Source organism: Leptonychotes weddellii, chromosome 3, assembly GCF_054177405.1.
Source record: "Leptonychotes weddellii isolate Sample4059 chromosome 3, ASM5417740v2, whole genome shotgun sequence".
Lineage (NCBI taxonomy): Eukaryota > Metazoa > Chordata > Mammalia > Carnivora > Phocidae > Leptonychotes > Leptonychotes weddellii.
This window is the reverse complement of record NC_138371.1, coordinates 124,537,132-124,549,345: the sequence shown is the minus strand read 5'-3', so window position 1 is coordinate 124,549,345 and position 12,214 is coordinate 124,537,132. Positions and strand designations below refer to the sequence as shown.

Here is a 12,214-nt window from a genome sequence, read left to right as displayed (position 1 = left end):
TTAATGGCATAGATAGTAGTGATGGATTCATGAGCATATACTTATCTCCAAGCTCATCATGTTGAATACATTAAATGTATAGAAGCTGTATGTGCAGCTTTTGGTATGTCAATCATATCTCAATAAAGTGGTTTAAAAAAATGCAGAGCTACACACACAACTCACATACACACACATTATACATAATAGGCTTTGAGCCTTCAAAGAATTAGAGAACAATTCTAAATACTGTTGCAATGTATTTTAATAGTCAAAATATCAGTATAATTAAAGACCACAAGGAAGAAATTTAAAACATTTTTTAGAAACTAGAAATGAGCTACATATAACATCTAGGAATGAATAAGTTAAGTAACAGCTTAGATGCTGCTAAGAGATAATTAGTTAAAAAAAAAAAAGGTATGTCTGAGGATATGACCCAGGAAACAAAAGATAGAGAGATGAAAAATCCGAAAGTTAAGAATCAAAGAAGATACAATAAGAAGATTCAACGTATGTCTAACCTATGCTGTTTAGAGTCACATTTAAAACAAAAAGATACAGCAAGGCTAAAAGGATGAAAAAAGATACTTATCAAATATTAACCAAAAGAAATGTTAGTAAAATAGCCTTCAAGACAAAAAGCACTATTAGGGATAAAGAGGGTCATTCTGCAATGATAAAAGAAATAATTTGCCTTATGTACACCTAACAGCAAAGTCTTAAAACAGTCAAAGCGAAAATTGATCAAATTACATGAAATCGACAAATTCACAATGACAGTGGAAGATTTCACTCCTCTGTAATGTTAGAAAAAGCAGACTAAAAATAATTATAGATTTGAAACCATAGTTAACAAGCTTGATCTGAGACACCCTTTGCATCCAACAATTTAATTAAAAGCACACACAGAACATTATATAAATTTCTGAGCCACAGCTAAGTCTTAACAAATACAAAATGCCAAAGAGTCGACTTTAAAATATTCTGACAACAATTAAAATTAAGGAAGGGGATTTATTTTAAAAAGTTATGATTGGAAATTTAAAATCCTATTTCTACCTAATTCATGAGTCAAGGAAGAAATCATATTAAAACTTACAAAGTGTTTAGAATGGTTACTAATACAATTACCACACATTTCATAACAAAGTAAAACCTAAGAGTAGAATTAATAGAACAAAAGAGATACAAAAGAATATAAACCAAAGATTAGTTGTTTGAAAAGACTCAAAACAGACAAATCTCTGGCAAGATTGAGCAAGAAAAATAAGGGAATATAATTACAGGTATAAAAGAGATTTAAAAAAACAAATTTTGGGACATCTTTGTATCAAAAATTTGAAAACAAATTTCCTGGAAAAATATAACTTATTATACTGCGTTAAGAAAAAAACCAAACTACAACTATTACAATAATCTAAATCTAGAACTCTTAAGAGAAACTCAATTGGTAGTAAAAACCATAACCATCAGAAAAATAGGAAACAATGTTTAACAGACAAATGTTGTTAAATTGTCAAAGAACAGATAACTAATCATATATAAATTGTTCCAGAGAAAAAAAGCAACACTACCTAACACATTTTCTATGTCTAGTATAACTTTGATCCCCAAACCAAACAAGAAAAACACAAAAAATGAATTATGCAGTGGCATGCTAGAACCAGTTCACGCTGGCTTGAAAGAGCCAATCGTGTACATATCTTCCATGTCAGTAGCTCAAAATCTGCTACGGCAAGAGTATTTATACCATGAAAATTGGCAAAAGCTAAAAGTCAGGACTTTTTCTGAAGAGTTTGTTGTTAAATATTTACCATCATTCCACTAATTATATGTAATCTCAATTGAAAACACAGATGTTTAATTCAACATCAAATTTTAACCTAATCTAGAACTTTAAAAAAATGAAAAAATTCCATTTATCTTTGAAATGCCAGGATAGTTCTAAATTTTAAAGAAATATATAAGTAAAAGGTTAAAGAGACCAACTATGACCTTCTCAAGATACAGAAAAAATGGTCATGATAGAAGTTAGCTAAGTTGGGGAAATTAGGGGACATCTGTAACAATAAAAAACATCTGGTAAAAATCTACAAACAACATGCTTAATGGTAAAATGCCAACAGTAACACTTTAAAATCTGAAACGGAGCAAAGAAGCCCATTATACTACTTATATTCAACACTATATTGAAAGATGATCAGCAGGTTATCGATAGTAAATAAATAATAATCAGAAAAGAAGAGCCAAATCTGTTCCCAGACATAAATGTTTGAGATAATCTAATTAGATCTCCTACAAAAACAGAGAAACATAACAATGTAAGATTAATATACAAATATCAATTATCATTTCCATACACCAACAATAAGTGGTAGAAAATAAAATACTTTAAAAAGATATTACTTAGTGACACACAGTTATTCACAGAAGCACTGTTCAAAAACAAAGACTGGAATACCTACACATCTACCAATATACGATTTATAGTAGTCTCCCCATCCATGGCTTCACTTTCTGTGATTTCAGTTACCCACGGTCAACTGCGGTTCAGAAGCAGATGATCGTCCTTCTGACATATCATCAGAAGGTCAACGGTAGCCTAATGTTACGTCGCAATGCCTACATCATGCACTTTGCTTCATCTCATTACGTAGGCATTTTATCATCTCACTTCATCATAAGAAGGATGAGTACAGCACAATAAGATATTTTGAGAAAGACCACATTCACATAATTTTCATTGTGGTATATTGTTATCATTATTTTATTTTATTATTAGTTACTGTTAATTTCTTACTATGCTTAATTTATAAATTAAACTTTATCATAGTTGTGTATGTACAGGAAAAGACCCAGTATATAGAGAGTTCAGTATTATCTGAGGCTTTAGGCATCCATCCAACATCCTGGAACACATCCCCTGCAGATAAGGAAGAACTACTGTATTAACTTTAAGTTGTTTGTTCTAGCTCTGTGCAAAAAGGTGTTGGTATTTTGATAGGGACTGCAAAACAAATAATCCAACTATAAAATGGGCAGAAGACATGAACAGACATTTCTCCAAAGAAGACATACAGATGGCCAACAGACACATGAAAAGATGCTCAACATCACTCATCATCAGGGAAATACAAAATCAAAACTACAATGAGTTATCACTTCACACCTGTCAGAATGGCTACAATCACAAGAAACAATAGGTGTTGGTGAGGATATGGAGAAAGGGGAACCCTCCTGCACTGTTGTGGTGGGAATGCAAACTGGTGTAGCCACTCCAGAGAACAGTACGGAGGTTCCTCAAAAAATTAAAAATAGAACTACCCTACAATCCAGTAATTGCACTACTAGGTATTTAACCCAAAGAATACAAAAATACTAATTTGAAGGGATACATGCATCCTGATATTTGTAGCAGCACTATGTACAATAGCCAAATTATGTCAATAGCCCAAGTGTCCAATGACTGATGAATGGGTAAAGAAAATGTGGTGTATATATACACAATGGAATATTAGCCATTTAAAAAAGAATGAAATCTTGCCATTTGCAACGACATGGATAGAGCTAAGAGTATTATGCTAAGCAAAATAAGTCAGTCAGAGAAAGACAATGTAGATTTCCACTCTTATGTGGAATTTAAGAAACAAACGAGTAAAGTTAAAAAAAGAAAGAGAGAGAGAGAGAGAGAAAAGGCAAAGCAAGAAACAGACTCTTACCTACAGAAAACAAACTGAAGGTTACCAGAGGGAAGGTGGGTGGGGAATGGGTTAAGTAGATGTTGGGGATTAAAGAGGGCACTTGTGATGAGCAATGGGTATTGTATGGACATGCTGAATCACTATATTGTACAACTGAAACTAAGATTACACTGTATGTTAACTGGAATTTAGTAAAAACTTAAAACTTTTTAGTAATTCCTACAATGGACAATGTGCACCATTAAGAAGAGGATAGCTGTTTATCAAGCTGACTGATATGTAATGATCTCTAAGGTCTTTTTTCAGTGAAAGCAGCAAGGTGTAGAGTAATATACAGTTTAAAAAAAAATTACGTTTGTAAAACCAGATGGGGATATCAGTAGACATACAAATCTGCTTGTGTAGAATATTTCTGGGAAGGATACAGACAAAATTGGCAAAAAAATGAATGAGGTCAGAGATAGAGTCAAGGCTTTTCACAATATATTCTTTTGTACTTTTGAAATTTTGAACCATGTAAATGCATTATTAAAAAGAGAGAAAAAAATTTTTTAATTACCACTGACGAGCACCAAAAATGTTGCATACCCAGGAATAAAATATGTATAAGACCTTAACAGAAAAAGTTATAAATTCATAAATTTAATGCATTTGAAATAAAAATCCAAGTTTTTCATGAAATTAAAAAAAAAAAACTCATTTAAAAAATGTGTATTAAAAAGCAAAGGGCCAAGAAAAGCCAAGACAACTATGAAAGAGAAGGTAAGGGGCCTTCAGCTTAATATGAAGCTATAATATTGACAAAGATATACCAAAAGACCAATAGAAATAATGTATGTTCAGAAATCTGCAGCAGTATTTTAGGGGAGGGGAGAAAAGAGGAGAGAGGAACAGAAGTCAAAATTAATTCAGTCCAAGCAGTTTGGAGACAAAGACATTTAGGTAGGTAGTTACTGGGTGTTGGTAAATGCTTTTTAGGGGAAGAAGAAAAATGGCTCAAGATTCCGATGTGCAATCATCTGAAGTGGTTTGAAGCAAGCACAAGTATACTAAGGAATACACAGTCATTTCTGATACCACCAATTTTGAAAGCCCACCATTTTAATTCCACTTTAATAATCATTCTATCATATATGTACCTGTTCAGTAGAAATTATTTCCTTTTGACTCCACTTTTTTGCCTGACAGGAATTTTCTTAGTGTTCCACACTAATTAAGAGGGTAGGCATGACTGGATATAATTTACCAGGGGATCTTAATCAGGACCCATTTATCTTTGCTACTTTAGCCAATTCCTAAATCCTAGGAATTTAACAATTCCTATTTGGAATTTATAGGGAAGGCCAAAATTTAATTAATTGAAAATTACTTTGATAAAATGATAATGAATGTAAAAAAGAATATATTTAGAAAAGAAACCTTAAAAGATTTAATAATTTCTATATAAGCATACAAGATACAGTTCACTGACAAGTCAAAAACCTTACCCTTTTCAGGTAATTCTGGACCTCTCCCCCTACTTCTGCCCATCCGGTCATTCCTAATTTCACTTCGAGACTCATTTCTGGCATCATTCCTTATTTCAGTACGAGAACTTTCTTCTCTCAAATGGTTTCTGCCATAACTTCGGGATTCTTCTTGATAGGTATCCTCCTTTCGATGAGAATCTCGACTTTCACGGTCCCTGTAGTCGTGGGTATCACGAGCAGACCGAGAATCTCTGGGATCACGGCTCTCTTTGTTATCTCTGCTATAATCTCTCATCTCCCTGGAGTCCCGAATGTCTCTGGAGTCCCTTAGTTCCCGTCGGTCTCTAGTATCTCTGGTATCTCTTCGATCCCGACCATCTCGAGGCTCTCGGTCATCTCTGTGGTCTCTAGAAGAGCTCTGATCTTGTTCATACTCTCGTTCTTCTCTTGTGTCCTTTTCTCTATCCCTTTTGCTTCTGGTCTCTGTAATGCAAGTTTAGAAATCAACTAGAACTCCTTTCACAAAATTTTGAAGAACTAGACAATACATGTAAATATAGAGCTTAAAAATTTTTTAAAAAATGGTAATTCACGTTCTTTACAGAAAATAAAAAAAGAAAACATGGGCAAATAAGAAAATTAAAACCATACATAAGCTACAATTCCAAAGGTAATTTTATTAACACTTGGATAACTATGTTCTTGATTAGATAAACTGTGATTAGGATCTTCCCATGCCCCAACTTACCCATACTTATCTTAAACAACTGAAACAAATAAATTGATCTCATATCACTGATGGCTTATTTTTTAGAAACTACTTGTAGACCCAGAGGTACACAGTGACTGTAGCCATCTCTACCAAGTATTAGGCCAAACTAGACCACCCATGACCACCTCAAATGTACTTAAAGCACTTACGAGTGGCCTACAGTTAGTAAGCTGGCTGGCAGAGATACTGTTATTCACCCTCTCTTTTCTTGAACTGTTTACTGGAATCACTCCTGTCTCTCAAGTTTTCTCTCCTTAAAGCATTTTCTAACACTTCATAGAAAAATAAGAAAAGAACTTCAGTTTTTAAAAAGCTGAATGAAACTCACTGATTATTTAATTCAACCTTGTCACTTTCTAAATGAAGAAATAAGGGGCCAAGAGCCTAAATGGCTTAGATAACTGCGTACCTAATGGAATTTGCAAAGAATAGAAACTATTCTTTAGATATGCCTAGAACAGGCATAAATTGATTACAGCATTGAAGTCAAAGGACTAACAAGAGAACCTCGGAAAACAAACACTGCCTTGTTTTTAAATCAGATTCCTTTATGTGTTGCTCTGACCCCCTGGAACTGCCTCAATATCTGAGGCTATTTTGGCAATTATAGCAGCCATAGGCCTATTGTAAATTTACCTTCTTTTCTCTTTGTCCCAGGTGGCTAGGTCTACAGACTTTCTCAAGCACCCAAACACCTAGTATCCACAAGACCCCCTAGATTTTCAAATTAATAACTCATCTCTCCTGTCAATTACATTGTCCATATGCTTATATCCACAAATGCCCTTTAATAACAGAAGCAGTAGGCAAGGATTTGATAGGTTTCCATCCTTTTCTGTGCACATCTGTGACAATGCCAACTCCAATGCCAACTGTGCCTAAAAATATGTTCACTCAGTACCAGATCCTTTTCAGGATTCCATCTGTCTTTTCAAATCTAGTTACTATATTTTGTTCTTTACCTACCTCCCCATTCTTCCACTAAAATTATTCTTATTTCAGAAGATGACATCTAAATAGAGGAACAAACACCTGCTACATCTCTTATATGGAAGGTTAAAGAAACATCTTTACAAAGAAACTAAACACATATGGTTTATTATTAAATGGATTCTTCCTGTAACATAGGCCACTCAGCACACACAAAAAAATTCTTATAAGACTCAACCGCATACTATTTCCCCTCATTATTATTTCAAAATAGACATCAAACACACTAAAGAGTTTTCATTCAATAAGTAGTCATTGAATGTACACTATATTCCCGGTCAACTCTAGTTAAATATTTTTTAAAATTAATAGAAAGGTGCTAAGAGAATTTTCCTATCTTACCAATGTTCCATAAATACTGCTGCACTGTTCTGGTTCAAAAATGATGTACACAAGAAATATTTCTATACAACAGATGCTCTCTCTGGTCCCTACCTGGGCATTCATCATTTTCTTGAATAAAAGAACTTGATTAATTATTACACTGTTGATAGGAAGAGAACTAAATTCAACACGTTTCACAGGAGACTGCTGTACTATACTCTCAGAGAGGTTTATTTTAAAATGCACATTAAAGAGAAATGTTGTAAGTAAGCAAGTATTTCCTGAGTACTCATTATGTTTAAACACCAACTCAGAAGCTAGGTTAAAAACTTAAATATGTAAGGACAAGAACCTTGGATAAGGAGTACAGAAAGAGATGAGAGCTATTAAGACTATATTGCCAGATGATAATAGCATCTCAGCTTGAACAAGGAGTAGCAAATCCAAAGTTAACTTAATTATCAGGGATCTTGAAAGGAAAACTGCATTGCTTACTTCTTTCTTGAGTTACCCCTAGAAAACTGATCACTTGGTTTACACCGACCTTCTGAATGTTCCCCCAGCCCTTACCTCTTTATCAAAAACATGTCTGATGCTTTCAAACTTTGTCCCCTGGTTTGCTGCTTTTCTTTCCTTCATTTCTTTCTTTCTTTTTTTTTTTTTTTTAAAGAATCAACTAAGCAATTAGAGGGATGCTTCAAGAGTCAGAAAGCCAAAAATTTCTAGAACTTCAGAGTACTCAAGTGAAACATCTTAACTGAAGAAAGCACTACCTCAGTATACATAAAAATGCCCACTTATGTACATTTAATAGTTTATGTTCCTGTGTCATTATAAAAGCACCTCTTATTGCCCTCAAGAACTCTACTCTGTTCCAGAAGACTTAATACAACACAGTTTTCTTCTTTCCCTTATTATAACAATAAATCTGAATGTCCAGGTCTTTAATAAAGAAAATACTTAAAAAATTCTAAAAAAATCAAGATAAAGTACAGTGCATACCTTCCCTTCTTTCATGACGCCGATCATGAGATTGTGAAGTTCGTTCATGGTCATGCCTCCCTTTTTCTCGCATTGGAGAGCGATGTCTTGGGGGACTTTGCTTTCTCTGAGGAGAAGACAGAGAATGTGAAGGATAAGGAGAAGCAGAGCGTCGTAAAGGTGGAGTTATTGTCCTCTGATAAGATGGTGAAGGAGTTCTTTTTCGACGAGGAGAAGGAGAATGTCTTTGAATAGATGATCCTGATTGTGAGGAAGATGAATGATGTCTAGAAGATATAGGAGAATGATGCTGTCCTACTGGGGAAGTAGACCTGCAAAGAAAAGCAACCGTAAAAAAAACTGAATGCTAAAGTTAAAGCTGAAAGTGTGAATCATAATTCCAGGATAAATATCAATTCACAATGCTGTATGATAAGAAGTTAATTTTTAAAGATCTGATTGATTTTAAGTGAGCCTGAGGTCACAGTTCTAGATGAGATATGCACTGCTGTGCTTCCAAGCTTTCGGTCCAAGGAGCACTCTCCCTGAGCACAAATAGAGAGAATATTACCCTCACTTAAGTATGGAATTCAATCTTATCAGAGATAATCTCTGACAGTGCGAATAGGTACTTAAGAGGCAGGAAACCACACGAGGCTAAAGAGAAAACATACTGTAAGATCTAGACAGAAAGTGGCTGTGAGAATGCCTGTAATTCAAGGCTGTGGGGAAAGGGAAAAGTCATCATCAGCTACGCCAAACCTGAAGTCTGCGCTGCCTGGGTTGAGATTTAGGATGGGGAAAGAATGCTACGGTTAAGGAAGGGACATACCGTCTATACTGTCTTTATCTTAAATAACTGGCCTTCACTCTCGGCCAGCACAGATTAACTTCATGAGTCTTGGTTTAAGGAAGGCTTCTTCTACTGCCTTCAAATCACCTTCTTTCACTGCTGCCAGAGAAACAACTTACAACCCCACAAAGCACCTACAATTTGTTAAATCCTGGGCCCTGGTTTACACTGAATATGCAAAATGTGTGTGTGCAATACACACACACACTTTTGCAATAACTGAAAAGAAATAGGACTAAGGTTTAAAAAATAACATTCCAGATACCACATACCTGGGTTAGTATCATATTCCTCATTCTGAAGACTAGATGTTTGTTCAAAAACATTCTGGAGGCCTAGTCAAAGTATGTTAGAATTACCTTCAGTGCCTATGATAAATATTTTTTAATATCTGCAATGGTGGCAAAATTATTATTAATCCTAAACCAGGGTTTCTCAATCTTGGCGGTCCTGACAGTTTGTATTCAGTAATTGTAGTGGGGGGCTGTCCTGTACATCATCGGATGTTTAGCAGCATCCCTGGCTTCTACCTACCAGAAGCCAGTACCATGCTCCTTCTCACCCTCGTTCATAACAATAAAAAATTACTCCAGACATTGCCTAATGTCCCCAGGAAGGCAAAAATCACCCCTTGTTGAGAACTGCTGGTCTGAACTATGTTGTTGATAAATGATGCCTCAGTAGATCTTTTATCAATAAAAGCACCAAATACATAAAATATATGTTACTGATTCACGGAAGTGATTCCAATATATTGAAAAGAATTTTGCAGAGCAAGGATTTTAGCAAATAAACAAAAACACCTAAAAAAAGTCAGCTAATTAGAATATCACATTCACCTAAACATTCTAGTTATCAGTAATTCCACTAAACCTTCATACTTTTCATAAAAATCATTTCCTTCTCATAAAAAAGTAAGCCATAAGCCATTATAATTTAACTGATTCTTAATAGAAATGTATTTACTTACAGGTATGAGCAGAAATGCTCATAGGGTCTTACCCAAATTTGGAAAACCAGCTATGATCAATGGTCATTCAAATGCATCTTACTGAACAGAAAAATACTGCAAGATTGAGAATTAGAATGATTATTGTTTGGTACATTCCAGCTGCAATTTCATCAAGTTCTGGTCAATTTGGAAATCTCTAAAGTGATAAAATAAAAAAATGTGACTCTCCACTGAACTGACATTTTGGTTGGTTTCATTTATTTTGCATACTAAAAACTGTTTCAAGAAAGTCTACAATACCCTTTGGTGATTGGTTCACAGAACTTAAAAAATAAAATAGTTCATAATACTATCTTTAAAAAACACAATACAGTCCAATCACAACTCTATTCAAATTTGGTGTTGATAGCATGTAGTAAAAAACTTCAGTTCAAGCTTAGGATAATCAACCTATCAAATGAAGGTCAGAGGACCAATGCACTGTCAAGTTATGGTTTCAGTATTTTTCTTCTTACCCATCCTTCAAGAAAAAAAAAGAAACTAAGAAAACCTGGTTTAATTTAAAAGCATCTGTTATGGACTGAATGTGTCCCCCCAAATTTATACAAACCCCCAATGTCACAGTATTTGAAGGTGGAGGCGTTTGGGAGTAATTGGCTTCGATGAGGTCCTGTGGTGGGGCTCCCATGAGATTAGTATCCTTACAAGAAAAGGAAGAAACCAGAGCTCACTGTCTCCCTCCATGTGAGGACACAGTGAGGAGACAACTGTTTATGAACCAGGAACCAAATCTGCTGGAACCTTGACCTTGGATTTTCCAGCCTCTATAGCTGTGAGAAATGAATGTTGTTTAAGCCACTCCAGTCTATGATATTGTGTAATAGCAGCCCAAGTTGGCATCTTTATTTTCCTGTTACTATTCTTTTAAAAGTCTGATGACTAAAGAATAGTGAAAAGAGAGGATCTGTTACCAAAACAAGATGCATCAAATTATGGATGTCAGCATAACTGGACCTGGGCCTATGTTCATTCTACACATAGGAAAGGTAGAAAATAAAACTGTCTTGAAATCGGACCAAAATTATTAGTACTTTGGCTTTTAGACTATTGCAGAGGTGTATTAAAATACATTTCTAGTTAGAATAGCAGTAATTTTAGATTATTCTTAGGCTTCAGAATTGGCTGGTTTCTTGTCTGAGGAGAAAAAAAAGGTGACATTTGACACTCAAATAAAGAAAAGAGTTTATTATTGCATGAAGAGAAGCTCAATACCTTAAAGAAGAAATCTGTGTACTGTCAGCAAGAGCACTGTGATTTATAGCACAGGGAAAGCCAATCTTTAGCCTGACTTGATTCTAATCAAAAGTTTTTTAATGCTGCTATAATTAGAGGACAAAATGTGGGATGAGAATATTCAGGGCATATTTCATTTGGGGAAAACATGTGAAATGTTAAAAAGTTTAAAAAGAAAAACTCTCATTCAAGATACATTAATTTCACCTACAAACCTGTATGCTTACCCTAGACTTCCTTAAAATTACTAATACCAATTTTTCTTTCAGTAAATGGTTTCTATTTCTCAAATACAAAAATATGCCTTCATAATGTAACTAACATTTATAACTCACCCTTTAAAATCATCATACAGGAGGAGGAGGAGCAAGATGGCAGAGGAGTAGGACACCTAAATTTTGTCTGGTTCCAGGAATTCAGCTAGATAGGTATCAAACCATTCTGAACACCTACAAACTCAACAGGGGATTGAAGAAAAGAATAGCAGCAACTCTCTGAACAGAAAAGAGACCACTTTCTGGAAGGTGTCTTCTGATTTGTTTAGTGTGTATTTTTCTGGGGTCACTGTTACCCTTTTAGCATTTTGTTCTCTCATTCATCTATTCTCCTCTGGACAAAATGACAAGATGGAAAAACTCACCTCAAAAAAAAGAACGAGGGCGCCTGGGTGGCTCAGTCGGTTAAGCGACTGCCTTCGGCTCAGGTCATGATCCCAGGATCATGGGATCGAGTCCCACATCGGGCTCCCCGCTCTGCGGGGAGCCTGCTTCTCAACCTCTCCCACTCTCCCTGCTTGTGTTCCCTCTCTCGCTGTCTCTCTCTCTGTCAAATAAATAAAATCTTAAAAAAAAAAAAAAAAAAGAACGAGAAGCAGTACCGACTGCCAGGGACCTAATC

General features: G+C 35.0%; 1 protein-coding gene across 7 annotated transcripts in view; it reads right to left on the bottom strand.

The window, feature by feature from the left end:
- The window catches only part of ZC3H13 (zinc finger CCCH-type containing 13), an 80,600-nt gene that overhangs the window by 23,856 nt on the left and 44,530 nt on the right, over nt 1-12,214 (bottom strand). For all 7 annotated transcript variants that reach the window (XM_031017974.2, XM_031017978.2, XM_081814924.1 and 4 more), the window contains 2 exons: nt 8,241-8,551; nt 5,171-5,635 (listed from right to left, as the gene is read on the bottom strand). In XM_031017974.2, coding sequence (XP_030873834.1) covers nt 5,171-5,635; nt 8,241-8,551 — 776 coding nt within the window. The remainder of the gene's footprint in view (nt 1-5,170; nt 5,636-8,240; nt 8,552-12,214) is intronic.